Below are 20,785 nucleotides of genomic sequence, written 5' to 3'. Positions count from 1 at the left end.
GATTTATCCTGATTTCCTTTGCCTCCTTTCTGTGATCCACAGGCTTGGTAGTGAAAAAGAAATACAATAGATACAGTGAGGATACAGAAGTGTATTATTAAGATTTTTTTCTCCTTTCCTTGCGGTCACAAGAGTCGTTGCCTGCCCAACCCCAATCAGCGGTGTTGTGTTTATGTGTTTGTTTGCAAAAGGCTTGACCCGAGGTTTGTGTGGTCTGTGGGTTTTTGAAGGCCTTAATCAAAAGTAAAGCAGCAGTTGAAATGGCCAAACCCAACCCGAAAGTCTCCTTGTTAATCCCAGCATGCTCTCGTGCTTTGGATTCTGTTAAAACGGGGCAGATCAAAAAGACGAGTATCAGGATTCTTGTCCACCGTTTCGCACAAAGAGAATGGCCCGAAAACATGAGAAAAAATGTCAGATTCAATGTGTTTTGGCGAGAGTACGTGGACTTGACGGATGCTTGTGGTTTTTAATGGTGTGGAACAATGTGAGAAATGCCTCTCACGGTGCAACAGCGAGGTGCATCATACAACATTCATTTGGATCTCACTCTCGCTCTAATCTGTTCTTTCTTTCTATTACTTTTTCCCTCCGTTTCTCACTTCCTGCCCCAACTCACTTTTGTTTACGTTGTGTTTTTGCTTTTGAGATCCTCCACTTTACACTAATGTCTCACAGCCAAATCCTTCCACTTCCCTTTTTTTTTCTCTGGACCGAAAGTGAGAACGCCATTCTTCATCCATTATCCTGTTTACTAAACTGATTAAACCTCAATGCATTAAAGCCCATCTGCCTCTCTGTCCCTAACTGCTGAACAGTTTAATGTTTTGGTTCAATAACATCGCTCACCGAGGACGACTGAGGTTGTAGATGGGCTCCATTAAGGGACGACACTCATGACATGTATTACCCCCTTAATCACTATTATTTTAACAAGATTTCATTTATTTTTATTAAAGCATGTCTGATTGTCATATTGTGTGATTAAATCAGAGAGATGGTTTTGCCTTTTTAATTAAATTGCACACAATTGGACAATCCTTGATTTTAATCACATTGCTCTAATAAGGACTGACCCAGATAGCAATAATTTAAGTGTGTTTTTGTTACATTATTTGCTTAGTGTCCCGGGAGTTCACTGGGCAATAACCGCAGACAGGGTTTACAATAGGTAATAAATAATGAGGGTTTGTGTGTGTGTGTGTGTGTGTGTGTGTGTGTGTGTGTGTGTTAAGGGGGAGGTTGGCTGGTGTGTAAACGTGAATGTTTTTTTAATAGAATATACATGATTATACACAACTTATGAAATAACTACAACCCTGGTTCCAAAAAAAGTTGTGGCGTTGTGTAAAACATAAATAGACACAGAACACATGTGTTTGACCGACAACGTGCTCCTGAGCCAGTGGAGTGATATTCTTCATACATACGTACATGTGTTTTTGGAAAGGGCCAAACTTCATCCATCCTGAGCCTTTCAAGGATACCTCCTTTCACGCCCAATCATGATACATGATAATTATCTGTTACCAATGTTTACATGTAGTATGTTCCAAAACAGGCATTTTTCCACAGGTGTGAAACGTGTTGCTGGCATCGTATTCAGAAGAAGTATATGCTGTATTTACAAAAATCAATGAAGTTGTTGAGGCTATACATTAGACATGTTATCTGTGTACTCTGATCAATTTTGTTAATGTCAAGAAGGTACCGCAATTACACAAAAGGACCTAAATGCAGACACACAGAGGCATGAAGGTTGAAAACAAACCGCAAGCTGATGTCTGAAAACCAAAATCCCCAAAAGCAAGTTAGACAGGGCCAAGGACAGTCAGAGGGAGAAACTAAAGAGAAACACAAACTCAGGTCAAACCAGAAAATCACGAAGAACAAATCAGGAACACAGGGAGCACATGAGGACCGGGAAACAGGCGCAGGGGCACAGAAGACAGGTGGATGAAAAACAAGACTGACGTGACCAGGAAAGAGTGAGGGAACAACACGGGCTAAAATACAAACGAAACTAACAAGGCGGTGAGGTGCAGATGGAGAGACACCGTGAATAGCTCACTGCTAATGAGGCTGATGTGAGACAGGTGTGGGGGTAAAGTCAGGCTGGGGAGGAGCACAGGAACCCAGGTGAGCAGAAAAATGGGGGAAAACAAAAGACACGAATACACTTCAACTTTTGGAACAATACAAATATATTTTTCAGCTGACTAAATATAAATATTCACCATAACTGCAAACACAGTTGCTTATACAAGGGAATACATACAGGAGAACTGGTCCAATGGAATCCTTATTTTGGTCCAAATTTCTCTCTAAAACAAAATTTTTACAGGTCTTTTAATTATCCAAATTTGATTCAAAACTTTTTTAGGAAATTTTTTCAAAAGAGGGCTGCTCAGAGGGCCCATAAGTTAATGGGGCGCTATGCTAATTTTATACATATAGTGAAGGTTAGTTACTAGATAAGCCGAGCTCTACTCAGCCTGTAAAAACAGTTACGTCTTGTGTGGCTGTTAAAATCAGCATAACAAACTGAGGGGATATGAACTTTTAAACATGTGGGCACTCACAAGACAGGTAGGATCTATTGAAGGGACTATACAGAATTGTATCAGTGTGGGTATGGGGTGCAGGGTTTGGTAGCCTGCCTGATACTCTGTATTGGCCTTTACTGCTTCTCTTCCAATAACCTAGCCTGTAGCCTGTCTGTGTGTGCAGCTACAACACATGATACCCTGTATGAGATGACATGTACCTGTATGTTTGTGTATGAGAGAGGGTTGGGGGGACATGATGACCCGCTCTGTTTTCTCTGACCCTGTCCTTTTTCTTGCTTTTCAGAGACACAACGGCGACATTTTAACAACGGCGTCTGTCAAGCACCTGAGTCACCGGCGCTTTGTGGTATCCTTCCAGCTAGACAGCGTCCAGCGGACGGATCAGGACCTTTACCGCTGCGTCACTCAGTCCCAGAGGGGCTCCGGGGTTTCAAACTTTGCTGAACTCGTCGTCAAAGGTAAACACTCTCTTCAGTTTGTCTCTTTTTGTTCCTTCTTTTTGTGTCTTTCTGTTTCTTTCATCTCAACCATGAGTCTTCCCGCTGTTTTTTTTTTCATGATAACACGATTTTGTTCTCTTCTTGGTCACAGCAGATTACCGCCTGTGACTTCAGATGAGGATTTAAAATGAACCGATCATAACATGCAGTGAGAGCCACTATTATGAACATTTCAAATTACCCGTAGGACATCATTTGTTCACAATGGTGGAAATCATAGACACCTATTTCAAATTGATTCCCATAAAATTCCTTCATCGCAAATTGTGCGGTGCTCGACGCACATGGAGGCTCTTTGGCGGCGAATACAATCTCCCCCGACGTGTTGTTTTCTGAGCTGGAGTTGTCAAATAAGCTGCCACACTCAGCTCTTCAGCTCTCTGTCAAAAAGCTGTTCACTTGACTTGGACTCCTGAAGCCCCTGTCATATCATGTACCGCAGATGGTGACCTCACTCCCATTACTCACTCCAACCCCACAGCCTGACACCACTTTGACAGCATAGTAATGACATGGCTGTGGGATGGTTTGATGGCATAACGAACTCCAGCCCTCAGCAAAAGGAAGATGAGACGAGGCATAAGGATGTGAAAGATCCTCGTCCTCTACTTTGTGCTCCTGGCGCAAATACGTTTCCTATTTTTTCATCTTTTTATTTTGGCAATGCTAGCAGTATGGCTGTATGGATGGCAATATTGGTCTGTCTATCACTTTGATCCAGGCTGAAATAGCTCAATAACTGTCGAGTGGCTTTTCATGAAAATGTATACCAACATTCATGCTCTCCAGATGATGTATCCCGGTGAGCTTGGTCACTTTAGCTCCATGTAGTGCCACCAGCAGGCTCGTGGTTGTTATTAGTCAGATGTTTCAAACTATATATCAATATATCAATAATATATATAACATTATTATGACTTACCTAAAATAACAGACACGATCTTTGGGAAAAATGTATTTGACATGAAGTTGATTTTCTAGTCAACCACCAGGGGGCGATGAACACGTTTTGGCCTCACTTTTGGGGGGTGCTTTCATGTTGGCCGTATTTTATATATAGTTGATAGTGAACGTGTTCGCTTGCTGATTTTTGCATTTTGTGACAGCCTCACAGAGCCACTAGCGTGCCTATAGACTCTATAGTCTTGTCTTGTCAAAGCGTGCAATAAATCCCTTTGATTGATACGGACGTGTGAATTCGGTTTGGTATTGTGATCTGGGCTGATTGCTATAGTACAAAATGGAGTCTTTTTTTTTGCCAAAATGTTACTAAACCCTCCCGCCAGCAGCTGCCAGTAAATGAGGAGTCAGTGAATGCGCTCATAGAAGGCCATGAAATCCCATTTAGTGTGCTCGCACTCGCAGCAAATAAGTATCATTGTATCCATGTGGTTGTTGCTCGCCTCACTATTTTTTATAATCAGGACAAAGATGTTATTTTTGGAACAGCTCATTCTGAGCCATGGGTAGATGCGATGGCTGGCTGTAAGTCACGTACAAGTCAACTGGCTGTAGCTGCGTATAAGAAGGGACTTAATGAGTTGGATCAAGTCGTATCAAGACTGTAGATTGAGTGCAGGAAACATGATCAAGCTCTCTTATTGCCCCACGAGGACGCGTCTGCAAAATGAATAAAACATCGTCCTCCTTCACGTTGTGTTTGTCTCTCTGGCTTTGTGTTGTGGCCTCAGAGTTGTTATATCGTGATCCTGAGCTCATTTGAAAATGGGTTTTCAGAGATTCGCAGCCCGTTAAAGCATAAATCTCAGCAGCGAAAAATCCTTAATTAAACAGAAAGCAGCACTGAGAGCAATGTTTAGTTCGAGAGTAGCTCTGTGCGCAGAGGAAAACAAAAGTGAAAGACAATAAATAATATACGGAAAAAAACATCATTGTATGATAAACAAAATAAATAAAGAGTAAAAAAACCTTTCAAGCTGTGAACTTTTAGCGAGTTTGTTGAAATGTTTGGCCCCACCGGCTGCTCGCCTGTGGCCCTAAATTTTGGCCTTTCATTATGGATGCAGTCCTTGACAGCCCAGAGATGAGCCGCTGCAGGCTAAGTCAAGAGAAGCAGCACAGAGGCGAGGTGAGGTGCTGGTAATGTTGAGAGCCCGCAGATAGGAGGGCCATAAAAGACAGAGGCGCCTCCGTGGGAATGAAGGATTAGTCACAGCCACAGATCTAACTCTGATCTTTTCTCATGCTTTGTCCTCATTTCTTTTGCATTCCCTTTCCTCCCTCACACTGTTGCCCGTGTAATTGCTCAGTTGCTTGGATCTTACAGTAAGTGACATTTGACCGGTGAGCTCCGGAATTAATCCTTGGTTTGGCGATCTGCACCGCGAGTCTCTCCTCTTTCATCGTGGTGACCAGCCGTGAGGACGGAACACTCGTTTTAGAGAAAAAGATGTGCTGCACTTAATCCTCAGGTTACAAAGATCATACACATCAAATTCACTCCATCCACAGCTGTTTTTTCACTCACCACCTTTCCCAAATGTATGCAGAGGCTCTGAATGCCTTGTTAATAGCTATGACTAATCTGCTATTTTGAACGCAGTTTGACCTGCTCACTTCCTGCAGTCTCCCGGGACTCATTTAAGACTCAGTGGGCTCTAACATAATGAGAAAGCTGTTTGGCTACAGCTGATTAATAAAACGAACGGCACAACATTACCTCCCTAGACTGTACGGCAGCGCCACGGGCCCGCTAGCAAATGCTTTGACCAATTCAACTGTGTTTGACTAGGAAAAGAGAAAAAAAAAAAAAAAAAAAAAAAAACCCAGCTTTTCATTTCTTCTCACAGTTCCCCCATCCCCCATCGCACCGCCACAGCTGCTGCGTGCCGGCTCCACTTACCTGATCATCCAGCTCAACACCAACTCTATCCTGGGAGATGGCCCCATTATCAGGAAGGAGATTGAGTACCGCGCCAGCCAGTCTCCGTGGTCAGAGGTGCACGGAGTCAACATGGTCACATATAAGCTGTGGCACCTGGATCCAGACACGGAGTACCACATCAGCGTGCTGTTGACTCGGCCCGGAGAGGGGGGAACTGGCCCACCGGGGCCGCCTCTTGTGAGCAGGACCAAGTGTGCAGGTGAGCGCTGGCCGTGTAACACGCTGTAAAACTGGACAGGGTGTCGATTCAAGATTCAAGAATCGAGATTCGATACCTTGAAAATGAAACATTGTGACAGGTGATGGTCTTAGTGTGGTCTGACTAGTTTGAATAACGTGATTTTTTTCCTTCTCAGGATGTTTTAAAGGAATATCAGTTATTTAAAAAAGATAACAGAAATATTATAACATAGAAAGAAAACAGAGAAAAGTCTGAAGCAGATAAATATAATTATGTGTCTTTTTCCTTCTTGTCCCTCTAATTATCCTGTGACCCCTCCGATACATCTTGAGACCCCCAGCTTGCAGACCACTGTGCTGTACTTTAGGTCATATCGCTTCATTTAATTGCAGGCTGTGCTATATAGAGCTCAGAGCGTAGGTACAGATAAGTAGAACCATTGTCAGTATTTATCACATTTAAAGTGCATTTAACACATTTCACTGCTATTCACTGGCCAGCAGCTGCTGTTGCATTGACAACACACCACCCACGACCCAGCTTTTGCCCATATGGTGTGTGTTTTAAGCTGCATTATGCAGTATTGTTCTCAAAGCTTAAATCATTTTAATGGCAGGAATTCATAGCTGCATGTGGATCTTGTCGAGTGATGTCACGTTTATAGAGATAACAGGCTCCAACAGTCTATGCCCTCTATTCCCTGTTTGTGTCTTTTTTTTATGATTGTGCAGAGACAGTCCTCTCAAAGGAACTGTTATGCAATTAACAATGCTTTGGAGAACTACAATGTGCCCTGTTCAGGTGACACAGAACCCCAGAGCTGTGGAAAAGGGATTACACTCCTGTTCGGTAGAAGCCACAAGCATGGGGGCAGCAGGGTCTTCTATGCAACCTGTATCTGGCTTGTGATTTTCTAAATTGCTTAAGCATACGCTGTACATTTAATGTAGACTGAAATAATTCCAAAAGATATGTCTTCTATGCACTTACATGAAAGAGCCGTAGCTCAAAGCGTTGATTCTCAACAGCCACACAGCAGAACTTCAAAGAGTCTTACAGTATGGAGCTGCATCTGTCACGATAATCTGCTGAAATTCAATCAAGAGAGGAGCCGATAGACAAGTTCTAACTCAGCCGCTGCATAAACTTATCTCGTGAGGAAATGCACCCCCGCTATCACTGGTGTTCTTTGGACTCCGGAGCTCAGGAGACTGAGAAGGGGGACTTTCTTGCCGGCAGCATGGCAGTATTGGTGTGACGCTTATTTAAAAGATAACAGCTGGCTGACTACAGTAGCTAGCCTGAAGCATGCTTCTTTGGTATCTGCTGAAGAGGAGAGACTTCTTATTTCGTCAGTCACAAATAAATGAATGAGAATTTGTATGTGACAGCGATGGAGACGTATCAGCCGCAGTACACACTATAAATGGTTTTGAAATCGAAAGACTGAGGGACAAACGGTACCGTGCTCATTTTTAATTTCAGGAGCTCAACATCAGTTCTTTTCTTTTATGTGAACAATTAAAACCAGGATATATTCAGAAAATCAACACCTAACATCTGACAGCCTGACAGTTTTGCTTGAAAAATGAAGCGATTATTGAAATAGTGTCTGATTACAGACAGTCTGCAGCTCAACTCGTTTAATAATAGAGCCATTGTTTCAGCTCTGTGAGCCAAGGTCTGCCCCGTACTCTATTTTTCTCACTGACCTTGAAGTCATTAGTTCAAGCATTTAATTAACTAGTTGTCACACGTATATGTTAATAATTTAATTATTTATATATATATCTATTTATCTATAGATAGATATATATAGATATATTTTTTCAGACTTGCACAAAGTATTGTTCACTTAAAGACAATGCTAATGGCAAAAGCTGTGACCTTAATGATTCTGAAGATGGAGACTGAACGTTTTATTCATGTATTCCAAACAACAACATCACTAACAGTCATACTGAGTACACGTTTTTAACCTATGCCCTATTTTTTCTTTTTGTATTTTGGTTTCTAAGTTACTAATAATGGGTAAAAAGTTATGGATTTGTTCAATAGATCGTACAAAGAGGTGTGAAACAGGGACTTGTAGAATGGGCTGCGGTAGCAGCAGTGTAATCCCTCGGGCACGTCAAAGTACGTCCACGAAAATGGCTTGGACTGTTATTGTAACTGTCTGACAACATTATGGATATGATCTAGAAATAGCATTGCTCACATTGCTCTCTTCACAGCCACCAGACTCCATTGACAAAAACAGTAATTTTGCAGAGCATGGTAGTTGCTGGTCTACCACAGCCTCAAAATGGTTAGTTTGTTTGTTATTGTGTGACCCTGGTGACATGTTATTCTGGAACTGAACACACACTCTTGTTTGTTTGTCGCTGCCACCTGAGGCGATCCATTGAACAAATCCATAACTTTTTACCCATTGTTAGTAAAGAAACTGAAATACAAAAAAAAAAAAAAAGGTTTAGATTTAAAAATAATTACCCTGTGAACTACAGTAACAGCTAACATTTCAGTAAAATATAGATTGAAGTATAAATCATCCAGGTGACTGTTTTCCATCCAACTTGGTTTTTTTTCACCCCTGTCATCTATCACTGTGCTTGACACAGAACACCCAGGGAGACGAGCAGGATACCGGCAGGCCACACCCTTACTTACTTTTAAATATATGTACACACACACACACATACACACACATATGTGTATATATATATATATATATATATATATATATATAGAACAAAGAGAAACTGTGTTGATGCAGATGCACCCACGGAGATGCAGGCATTCATTACCGCCGCCTGCATCTGCAATGTGTGCGCAGCGCTCGCAGGCACACAATATGGAGAGCTTTGTGTTACCCAAAGGCGGTCTGTGGATTTGTGTCTTCCATGGTCATCACTCTTTTCTATGCCCAACGGTCTCTTCCTGCCACACTCCATCCCTCACACATCTCCCTACCCTGCTCCAATAGAGCCTCCCTGGTCCCCTCTCCAATGACATATTAAAGCTACTCTCCTCTCCCAACAGCCAAAGACACCCCTCATTCATCAGGCGCCGTGAGTGAGCTTACAACCCTCCCTCCCCAATCGACGCTAACCCCCCCCCCCCCCCGCCCCAGCTCGAGAGACACCGAAAATTCACAATAAAAAAGTTAGAAGAAAATTTGAAGAAAAAACAGCAAGGAAAGGGAAGGGAAGGGAAGGGAAGGGAAGGCTGCGGCGTGGGAGTGTGTGTGTGGGAGAGAGGGTCGTTTTTCAAACAGGGAAACAGTAAAAATGAGGAGAGTGAATGTGCGAGAGGTGAAGCGAGAGAGGACTCACAGCATACGGAAATTGCTTTCACAGTTGCCGGTATCGGTGTATGTGAAAGTCACTAAACTCAGCCTTTAATGATGTATTTACATTTCAACCACTGTGACATTAGCTTGTTCAACCATGTGTGGGATAAGTAATACTGCTGTGTTTGCTGAGCTGTTAAACAGGGCATTTAGATGCAGTACTAGTTCAACACAGAGGAAGCATAGGTGAAATTAATTTTGTCACTCTGTTGTGTTTTGTCCTTGCTGTTGGCAGCTGCACAGCTGTGAGTGACTGATCTCTGAATTAGTTTTTTTGTAGCGCGGCTGCATCTCATCGACTCCTTGATCGGCGTTCGTACCTGGGCAGTGGCGTTGATGTGGTTTTTACACTACATTGCAACAACGGAAGCCTCCTCCACCTGGTGCATTTCCTATCCTCAACCCTGCAGGAGAGTCTAATCACCACCTGGTTTCCAGAGCTCCCCTGACCCAACCTCCAAACCATCTGGTCTACACCACCCTTACTGACCCCACATTCCGTCGCTGAATCCTGATCGCCCTCCTTTGCCGTTGGCCTGATTAGCTTTTAAGCGTGAGAAAATGGATGGTGAGGTTGTTGCAGTGATTTCAGGGAGGTGGTAACTATCCAGTGAACAGACGGGACATTTGGACCCTTGCTGTATTCGGGAGGAAAGTGAATTTCCCCTTCAGAAGCTGTGTCTTGCCACCGTGACTAATCTCCCTCATCTATGGTCATGCTGAATATTTCCCTCCTTCCCAAACATGTCGGCTGTAGCTGGCCTCACCGTGCACATCCTCGCTGATCTGTCCTCGTGCGGGGTGCTGTAAAACTAATGGCCGTGAATGTGAACATGGTCTCCGCCTGGCTCTGATGGCCGTCCAGGTGTGCTTGATGAGCCATTGCTGTGATTATCAGCACGGTGCATTAGCACAGCTTGAAGCCCCTCAAGTAAATCAGGGAGGAGAGGCGAGCATTTGTAGTGCAGGTGGTCCCCAAACTACGTTAATGGGCTTCCACCTGCTGCTGGGTCACTGAACCTTCTGGAAAGCCCCGGCTCAGGATGCTCCTGGTCTGTTAGTGGGAGCCGACATTGGAGCCCGGCTAAAATTAGACACATTAGGCGCACGAGTGCTTTGCCTTTTCTTGGCACATCGTTCATCATGTCTTCCACTGTGAGCCAGAATTCCCTATATGTTCACATTTGGGTTGTTTGGATTTATGTGTGCTTGTGTTTTTCTGCCCGCACTCGGGTACAGGCGTACATGTCTGTATAAATCTAGTTTTCCCGGCTGACACAGTCAGTCCAGATCCCGCTCCGCGGACGCATTAAATCTCGGGCGGCTCTGCTCCGTCCTGCTGTTGTCCCATGTCACAGTTTTAGGGGAGATAATACACCAGAACCTGTCACATTCACTCTTACTTCCAATCTCCAAGGATCAACATGGTGCGCTGGGCTTTGCGCCACGTTGGGGCGGCTGTGGTTTTCATGCCGCAGGGTACCAGAGAATGGGTGCGCGTGGCATTCGGACGGAATAAGACAAGGCGAGGGGAAGGGGCTGGCACAAATATCCACTTTGAGGAAACCCACAATGAGCACACTGTGGCCTCTTTGGCGGCACTTTCATCAACTCAGCAGTTAAATGCCTCTCTTTATTTAGCCCTCAGACTGTGCAGACTATCAATTGCACCATTAAGACAATCCTCAGTCACACTGAACAATGGAACATTAACATTTCTCGCTGGGTGCAGTCTACTACTTTGCGATTACTGTGGCCACCCATTCATCTGTCGTAACATTAGTCTGGATGAGGTTCAGATCAGTGCTCTGGTCATATTTCCATCTAGTATGAGATGCCAGGCAGCAAATTAAAAGAGAAGGCTGGTGACTGCAGAGGCCTCCAGAATAGATTGGAAGTGTCATAAAATTTCACTTTAAAAGAATTGCCCTGCCACAGGCTGCAATAAGTGAATAAGATATTGGGCAGAGCGACTTTGTATCTGATAATGTCAGCATGCTAATTTACGTTTGTTTGAACATGTGTACATGTATAATAGATGGAGAGAGAAGGAAGAAGGGAGTGGAGAGGAATGATGTGATAAAGACACGAGGCAAAATAATTGTTTTGTACAGCAAATGTGTGTGTGTGTCAGTGTTAGTGTTCTTGTACGACCACAGAGCAACTTTCAAACCAATTTTCTGAGATAATTCTTGTTTTAGTGCATTAGTCCCTGCTCAGTGATGCATTAGCCGCCTTATTTAAGTACCCTACACTAATCTGTGCTGCAGCGAGAATCCCACTGAGTGTACGAGTCGGCGAAGGAATAAAGACCTTGGCCAGTAACCTCAAACTCCACTGATCTCTCCCTGTACCCCATATCTCTGCTGTCACTTCCTGCCTCCCTGGCCCATTACTCAACATGCCCTATTAAAGGAATATAGAAATACAGTACATTATGTTGCATATTGCTTTATGAAAAGGCATTGATTGTGTTATTAATGGCCACAGTTAAATGCCTCCATTGATACTGAGGATGTCCTTGGTTTAGCTCATCCTTCAGTTTCGGAGGTCCTCCTGAACACTGGCTCGTCTGTGCCTCTGCGTATAGAGGCTCTCTGTATCTCTCAGCTCGCCATTACACTTGAGGAGGATATCAAAGAGAGAGCTGTTGTTCTTTTAGTCTGAGTAAGAGAAAGTCAGGGTTAACCCAGCAGTGACCAGAATTAACTCTGTGCCTTCTAAAAATATGCGTCAGGCCACCGCGATGACCCAGCAGTAAGAGGGACCAGCGGAAGTGAATGCCCTTGTGTAGCACGGGTATTTTTGTGTGTGGATTAAACCTCGGGGAGAAGAAGTACAACTACTGGATAGTCAATTTGCTCTGCCACGCGGAGGCGGGGAGTGGTGGGACTGCGACAGCAACCCGCAGCCTGTCCAATTAATTAGCGCAATTGGCATGAGCTCCTGCTTTGCCATGGAGGGATGTGGGTGTGTTATGCTGGCAGCTAAACGTTGACCCCCTCCATGTTTTGGCGGGGCAATATGGCGTCATGTAGGAGGGGAGCAAGCAAAGAACTGCCAGGGTCGTCCTGGGACATGAGTGATGCTGTCATTTTCTCAGTGCTCTGTCTGAACTCAGATATTTCACAATGAAACAAAGTTATCTGTGTTTTCATTTTCTAAATATTCGGAATTGTACCTTCAGCACTTTTATAATACAATTGCTTGTGTGTTGTCAATGCATCTCTGCTTTCTTTATTACTCAATTTTCTGCTCCGTCTTCAATCTTCCTCCCTCCCAGAGCCGATGCGTCCACTGCGGGGCCTCATGGCCACGGATATCCAGTCCAGGCAGTTGTCCCTGCAGTGGGAGAACTTGGCGTTCAACCTGACACGCTGCCACACCTACTCAGTGTCCCTGTGCTATCGCTACACCACAGCGGGAGGCGGCGGGGGCCACAACACCACCGTGCGCGAGTGCCTGGCAGTGGAGCACAACGCCTCGCGCTTCACGCTGCGTGATCTGCCACCCTACCACGGCATCCATGTCCGTCTGTCACTGGCCAACCCAGAGGGGAAGAAAGAGGGCAGAGAGGTCACCTTCCAGACTGAGGAGGACAGTGAGTCTCGGGAGGAAGTTACAGAACAGAGAAGCTGAAACGTGTCATTGCAAAAATAGCTGTTTCAGATGAATTTCCACCAGAATATGAATATACCAGTGGCAGTTTATAAGTTGATCAGGTACACCTAGCTGAACTAGCCCCTTTGTGTCACAGGAGACTGATCTTAATGTGCAGCTAATTAACTAAATTATATAGTATTTTATAACGTATGGTGTCCACTAGCTTCATGGGCATTTTGCTTTCTTAACGTCTTCTTCAGAGAGACACAGGGTTATCATGTCATGTTTTAAATGACTTTAAATAGCTACTTTGGAGGAGTCTGACCACTACAATGCCCCAGACCCCATCAAGTTGTTTAACTGTTCTCATTGTAAATGTCAGAAAGGACACAACCCAGACCTGAGACGGCCCACAACCACAACTTCACTGTCATATTGAACTTTTGCTCTGATGGTTGTTTCTGAGGTTTTCAGGTGTTTTTCCAACATAAATCCAGCGCAGCTAATGTGGTTTAAATACACTGATCTATAAGTCAATCAACTTTGGTTCAAATGTGCTGAATTCCCTTAATATTTCATAAAGTTAATACTTCTAACAGTTCCACTAGTCTGTCTTCCTCCTGATACATTAATGCAGAGAGGGTGACCATCTGACCGAGGCTGAATCAGCATTACAAAAGATCCTTTTCATTTTAGGATGAAAATAACATAAAAGAGAAAACATTATATCTGAGACTCGGGCAAGCCTGAGATAGGATTTTGTGCTTATTTCTTATCTCCCATTATTCTTTTGTGCTGTAGCACATCTTCTGCATGGCGGCTGAGGGGGAAATCAATTCTGCCGTGAAAAAATCAAAACAAACACGATTTTTCAGAAAGAGATACACACAGAAAGAGCGAAAAAGAACAAAATATTGGTTTTTTTCTGAAGTTTTGAAAGATAAATATATGCAAACGTATATAGATACGTGACACATCAATTATAAATGCTTTTTCCAAAAGCCTTAATAAGCAACTCTGTCCTCCAGACTAACTCAATTCAGTAATAATAGTCGACTCAGCTGTTTGGCTCTTGCTTTAGCCCGAGGCCTAAATCTCACATAAGAGTCTTTCTCTGTACAGCGCTCACACAGACCACGGAGACGTAGTCTGCAACGGAATGTCCCAAAAAACTGTTAACACAGTCTTATATTGAGTGATAGGCCATTCAGTCCTCTCGCTGCCGTTCAGAAACAAGTTTACCAGCAAGGGTCTGACACATTTATCAATATATTTTCAATTTTGAATGAAGATTGATATAAAAGTATAATATCCTTCTTTATATTTTCCTTCTCATGTCTGTGTTGTGGTTACATAATTGATGCGGTTCATAAATTAAATTGTCTTTATCTGATGTTCTGTGCCTGCCGCTCTCTGGCTGCCTGAGCGTCTCATGTGGTACATTGTTCTGAGCCACTCTGACATTCATTTCTGTGATATTGACAGGAGAGGCTCGCTGTGGGATTAGCGCTTCAATTTCCCTGACAAATGTTTGTTCTGACAATTTCTCACAGTTCCTGGAGGCATAGCGCCGGAGTCGCTCACCTTCACCCCGCTGGATGACATGATCTTCCTGAAATGGGAGGAGCCAGTCGAGCCCAACGGCCTTATTACCCAATATGAGGTGAGCCCAGACAGACACTTGATAGTGTTGTTAGCTTGATTGTGAGCTTATTTTACATGCTCAGAGGAGCAGGACAGATGTTAGATTTGCTTTATTGTTCAAACAGTCAGGCTCGGCTCTCGGCTCACATATGGCCAACAAAAAAAAATTGTTTTATACATGTAAATTGCCACAGATTGTCACATAGAGCCCCGTACGGCAAAAATAATGCATAGTTAATGGCATGGACGTTCTGAGTGACAGTAAGCTGCTAGCTGTCAGCAACCAGCCTTTATTTGGCGCACCTCAGCTCAACCACGCTCCAACTCTTTGCCAATGTTTGGATCAGCCGGAGTTTAGGAGGAGTCAGATGATACCAACATGGCATGGGGGCCGGAGTCACCACTCAGAGCTTTCTCATGGCTCTTAGGTAACACACTAGAGAATATGTCGATGTTTTGACGGCCTGTGGGAGAAATACTTTTGGCCAGAGAATTGATGGGAGTGGGAGAAATACAGAGCCTTGGACGGCTGTCTTGCCGAGTTACTTTGCAAAGCTGCGATTGGACAATCACTGTGTAAAACATCAATTTTTCAATTAGATTAAAAAGACTGTCACAACCTTTGGACTGTCACGGAATAAAATCCAACCTCAGTCCTTCACTTCGAAATCCTCAGTGCAGCAGCATTAAACACATTTAAAAAAGGTGTCCACAGACTTGTACAGGCAACTGAAAGAGACGATAAGGTCTTATTTTTAATGTCACTTTACAGTCCGCTCGCATATAGCCATAAAAACGTAAGTAACACATGTCCACTTCCACAGATTGTTACATAGAGCCTTATTGAAGCCATCATTGATGAGGAGTCCATTAGGTGACATTTTAACTCTGCCCGTCCATGAGATCTGGGCCAATTCTATCTGCTGGAGACAAGTAATATTACTGAAAGCTCTGATGCAGCTGATAAACAAACCCTGTGGTCAGTATTTTGGGTTTTCAGCATCTGTAAACGTATGTATACGATTTTGTCTCTACTCAGGCAGAACACACTGTGGCCAGTAAACCCAGGAGCAGTTATTATAGTCATGGCAGATCATATCTAGCAACACTACGAAATTGTAGCGTTTCCCTGGAATTGAAAATGTGCCCGTTCTTTTGGCATTTTTCATGTCAAGTACAAAATACTCTCTATTTGGTGAGCCATTTTTCTTCAAGTGCGGCTGCGATTGGCACAGTGCAGATATGTGCTTAATCACCAAACCACTCTCCTTCAATTTATCTTCTGATTCAGCCAGTCCTCCAGCGCATGATGTGCCCTTCCTATTCGAATGGAAATATCAGAGATGCTTTGGTACGCACTCACTGACCTTGTGCGCAAGGCCCAGCACATGCTGGTCTTGTGCCATTTAGATAAAGCCCCGTGTCGTTATTAGATAACTCACATGCGTCTGTTGTGCTGTAGGCCTCACGTTCTGCAGGATGATGACTTTTGAGTTCCTGTAGACCCTCTGTCCGCGGTAAGCCATCAGAAGGTCTGCCCACCTATCCTCAAGCCCTCTTTCCTTGGCCTCTTCCGCAATGTCGCCTCAAGGATATGATTAAATAGGATTTGTGGTGTGACACATAAAATGGAGGCTGCACAGGATTTTTTTTACTCCATAGTGTGTTGATCTGCCTCAGCTGACGGAGAAAGCTGTAGACAGAGCCGAAGAAATCCTCTTCATTTCTCTCAGATTAAACCATTGACCACTCTGCCTGAGCCCATCGACCGCCACGCCGTCTTGCAAGCTCTCCTCGCTGCTCTGTGCACTGCTGGGCATCTTTTATGTCCGCCTTTGTAGAGAGAATACAGAGGTCTGCCTGTGTTTAGTCACTGGATGGCTCATAATTCTATCTTAAACCTAAGGAGACATGAGTGGGAATGAAGCTGTTATGATAATCAGCGAAGCGTTTAACTTCGGCGTTTGTGTGTTGCACATACATAGAAACATACATACATGAAGTACGTTATGAGTGCGTGTTCATTCCTTCAGTGAAGTGGATCCCTTCCAGCTCTAATAAAGTATATACTAATATGCTTACCCTTGTCTGATTGCAGTAAGGTCATCTAATTTATTTCAAAGAGTATAAGTGGAAATTCTCGTGAGAGCACCGTGCAGCCGAGGCAAATCTCCTCTTGAGGAAAAACTTTGTGAAATTTTTCACTTGCACAAGGACACTTATGCACAGTCATTTTTGAGTGTTAATTGAACTCATAAACACTTAGCGCTATTGATTCAAGCACTTGAATACACTTTTTTTTACCGTGTGGTGTCTTCACTCCCTGGCCTTTAAATTGCATTACTTAGTGAGAAATGTCATTAACCACTCCAAATACTCCAGGTTGCTCGACTTTGAGTTGACAGAGCCAATGCCAATCAAGTCATTTTCATCTACAGTAAAACTATGAACCCGTCTTGGCAATTAGCACATTGATGGAGCGAGCCAAAATTCACTTCTAAACCAAGTGAATCATATCAATCAAGTGTAAGAATTAGCCCTTATGACAGAGCCATTACTCAATTAATCAGCATGAAACTTGAAATGAATTAGGAATTTGTTGGCGGCGACAATCATGAGGCATGAAATCAGAACGGAGGTGGCTGTTTTGTGTGATATTAACCTGAGTAGAGCTGCAACTAGCGAGTATCTTCATCATTGATTATGCTGCTCGTCATGATTAATTGATTGTTTTGTCGCTGGTACGTCAAAAAAGTTTAAAAAAGCCCCAAACCCAAAAGCTCTTCATTAAAGGTGCAATATGTAAGAACTGTCCCCCTCTAATCGAACAATACATTATCAGAGTAACCAATAACTGATGCTAACTGTGGCTGCCGTTAGTCGCAGTGGTATTGTAAGACAGGATGTTCTGGGCCTAGTTGGTTAGCATGCTAGCTTCACAACACATGGACATCTTTAACATAATGTCAAAACGGTTATTGCTCCTCTTTGATAACACATTTTTTTTTAATGTTTAAACTTAAACTTAATCAGTACACATTTTCTTTTACATATTGCACCTTTAAATGACGAAACTGGAACCAGCATGTGTTTGAACCTTTTACTCAAAAGATGTCGTAAACTATTAACAGATCTTCAGAATAGTTCTATTTTCAATGAATCAACAGCCTGAACTTTGAGACTGTCTTGTTGTTTGTCAACAGATCAGTTACCAGAGCATTGAGTCGTCTGATCCTGGCATCAACGTACCGGGGCCTCGAAGAACCGTGTCCAAGCTGAAGAACGAGACTTACCACATGTTCTCCAACCTCCACCCTGGAACCACTTACCTAATCTCCGTTCGAGCCCGAACAGCCAAGGGCTTTGGCCAGACTGCCCTCACTGAAATCACCACTAACATTTCAGGTATAATCACCGCTGACTGACTGGCTTGGCGGGGTATCCATGCTTTTGCGAGGGAGTGTGAAAGCTACCTTGAAAAAATTGTGAAATAGAAATGGAGACAGGCAGCGTCTCCATGTCAAAGCTGCTCTCTGTGCTGCTGCTGCCTATCACTGATGCAGCGTGCAGGTACAACGCCAGACTTCACCCACTGCGTGCTATAATTAGGATCAGGGTTTTTCTCTCTTTTGACCTCACCATCTTTCTTCTCTCGCAGAGGCAAAACTACTGCTCCCACAGTGTAAGAGCTATTTCCCGTTGCCTCCCCAAACCAGTGACACACTGTCATCTCCCGGTCTTCGAGACATAAATTAACTGGTAGGAAGTGGAGGAACACCACAGAGGGGACACTGCTGTGTGTGTGTTGTGTATAAAGAAAGATGCAGCGCATTCTTGAAACCAGAATGTCACCTCGGAGAGTCTCAGAGCTTATTACTGGTGATAGAAATCCAGCCTCTGTGTTTCCTATTTCCTTTTAATGATGCATTTGTGCTTGTTAAGGGATGGGATTACACCTCTTAGGAGTGCACAACACAGCCACTCCCACCCTGCCATACTCATACATTTACTCACTCCTTCTGCCCCGATCTCTTTACAGAGGGGCCAAGTTTGTTTAATTATAGATTTAGTGCACAATCACTGCTTACTGGCTGCATGTCAGGAGGAACGTTGGCACAGAGCCAGACCACAGACGGAGTCCAAAAGTCTTTGTGGATCATCCTCAACATCCTCCACTGGCCCACGGTGCAGAACTTTCACTTACACTGAGCGTCTCTCAAATCTGCACTGACAGCCAGCAAACACTGAACACCTTCAACAGCTACTACTGTCAGCATCTTCAAGCAATACCCACCGCCGAGAATCCAGCAGCACACATTTCCTCATCGGCACGCACACATTCAAACGTGCGCACCGCCGCTACTTATACACAATCATCCGTCAAACAGAGTCCGTCTGGCAGCAGGCGTCAAACCCTCTTTTAGTTCAACAAACCGCAGCAGACCCTTAATGTCAACAAATGCGCAATCAGTTCTCCTTAATGATGTCAGCTCTTTTCTGCCGCGGTAATAGCGAACCGCCTTTTTAATATGATAATCATTGATTCCTCATGAATAGTTTGCTCTCCTTCCCCCTCGCTAATTGACAACTAATATTTAAGAGAAATGTGCCGGCACATCTCCAGGGAGGAGCACGACTCGAGCCAAATCCTTACAGATGAAAAACCCATTCAATTTAGCCTCAGTCGCATGACTTTTAATTGGACTTGTATCCAAGACAACTAGAAATTCAAACAGTTATTGTAGTTTTGTATTTTTTGTTTTGTTTTCAATGCAGCTTAGGTTCAGATAGTTTTTTTTGTTTGAATGTTCAGTTTTAGTTACATTTGTATCAGTTTTATTGTAAGTTCTTGGTTTTCTTTATTATGATATCAAGATATTTGTCATTTGTCTGATTTTGGAAGTTGTATGTTGACAAAGGATTAGGGTTAGTCAAAGATGAAAACTGGAGACATTTCCTGCAAAATCTTATTTTAAAGGTGCAGGTATATAAGAATTGACCACCTGTCCAACTGAAGCATGTAAGTGTAAGTAATTGCTAACTGCTGCCAACTGAAGCTGGCAGTAGTGCAGCTAGCTGTCTGGATTGGAAGACTATTTCTGACATACACACGTGTTTGTTTCTGTCCGTCCTCAGCTCCCACGTTCGATTACGGAGACATGCCGTCCCCCCTCAGCGAGACAGAGAGCACCATTACTGTCCTGCTGCGCCCCGCCCAAGGCAGAGGGGCACCTGTCAGGTGAGGAGATCATCTCAACTCTATATAAATACATCTTTTTTTTAATGCAAAACACAGCTCATTAAATGTGCGCATCCACCTTGTGTCCAGTACATACCAGGTGGTGGTTGAAGAGGAGACAGGAAAGAAAGTGAAGAGGGAGCTGGGGCTGCAGGAGTGTTTCCCGCTGCCCATGTCTCACGGCGAGGCGCAGGCCCGAGGCACGCCGCACTACTACACGGCCGAGCTGCCACCGAGCAGCCTTCCCGAGGCCAGTCCCTTCACTGTGGGTGACAATCACACTTACAATGGCTACTGGAACAGCCCTTTGGACCCACGCAAAAGCTACCTTGTCTACTTCCAGGCAATGAGCAACTTCAGAGGGGTGAGTGGCTATAAAACCCACCAGTGGTGCAGCAGGTCTGGCAACGCTTCATGGACTAGCTCTAGACATAAGTGTTGAGAATAATTCTGAGCCGGTGGTGAGTGGTGTTAATGAGGATCTGTATTTACTAATGCTGCGGTTGACGCTGTGGGACAGTTGGCATTGTCTGAGCTCACAACCCTTGAAAGAGTATTTGCTGCTGTGAAAGGGCTTTTTGGATGAAAACATATTGAGCTGGCAGTGTAACTACTTGGAAATGATGTATGTTTATACCCGGGCGCTTTGATTCTTTGCAAACAAAGCATGTCTGAAACTGGGAATTACTTGCATGCATTACTTACAGCTAGCAAAGCTGTGATTAGCTGGAATTACTCAGAGTCAACAGCGTACTTCACTTCATTTGTCTTGTACTTTCAGAGCCGTTCCC

The 20,785-nt window shown here is 43.9% G+C and overlaps 1 protein-coding gene across 4 annotated transcripts in view; it reads left to right on the top strand.

Moving 5' to 3' along the window:
- Positions 1–20,785, top strand: part of ptprub (protein tyrosine phosphatase receptor type Ub) — a 182,428-nt gene that overhangs the window by 109,115 nt on the left and 52,528 nt on the right. For all 4 annotated transcript variants that reach the window (XM_030394026.1, XM_030394025.1, XM_030394024.1 and 1 more), the window contains exons 6-12: positions 2,854–3,028; positions 5,881–6,174; positions 12,792–13,109; positions 14,665–14,774; positions 17,959–18,160; positions 19,892–19,994; positions 20,085–20,358. In XM_030394026.1, coding sequence (XP_030249886.1) covers positions 2,854–3,028; positions 5,881–6,174; positions 12,792–13,109; positions 14,665–14,774; positions 17,959–18,160; positions 19,892–19,994; positions 20,085–20,358 — 1,476 coding nt within the window. The remainder of the gene's footprint in view (positions 1–2,853; positions 3,029–5,880; positions 6,175–12,791; positions 13,110–14,664; positions 14,775–17,958; positions 18,161–19,891; positions 19,995–20,084; positions 20,359–20,785) is intronic.

This window comes from Sparus aurata, chromosome 17 (assembly GCF_900880675.1).
Source record: "Sparus aurata chromosome 17, fSpaAur1.1, whole genome shotgun sequence".
In the NCBI taxonomy this organism is placed as follows: Eukaryota; Metazoa; Chordata; class Actinopteri; order Spariformes; family Sparidae; genus Sparus; species Sparus aurata.
The sequence above is the reverse complement of the archived record's forward strand: the minus strand, read 5'-3'. Positions and strand labels throughout refer to the sequence as shown.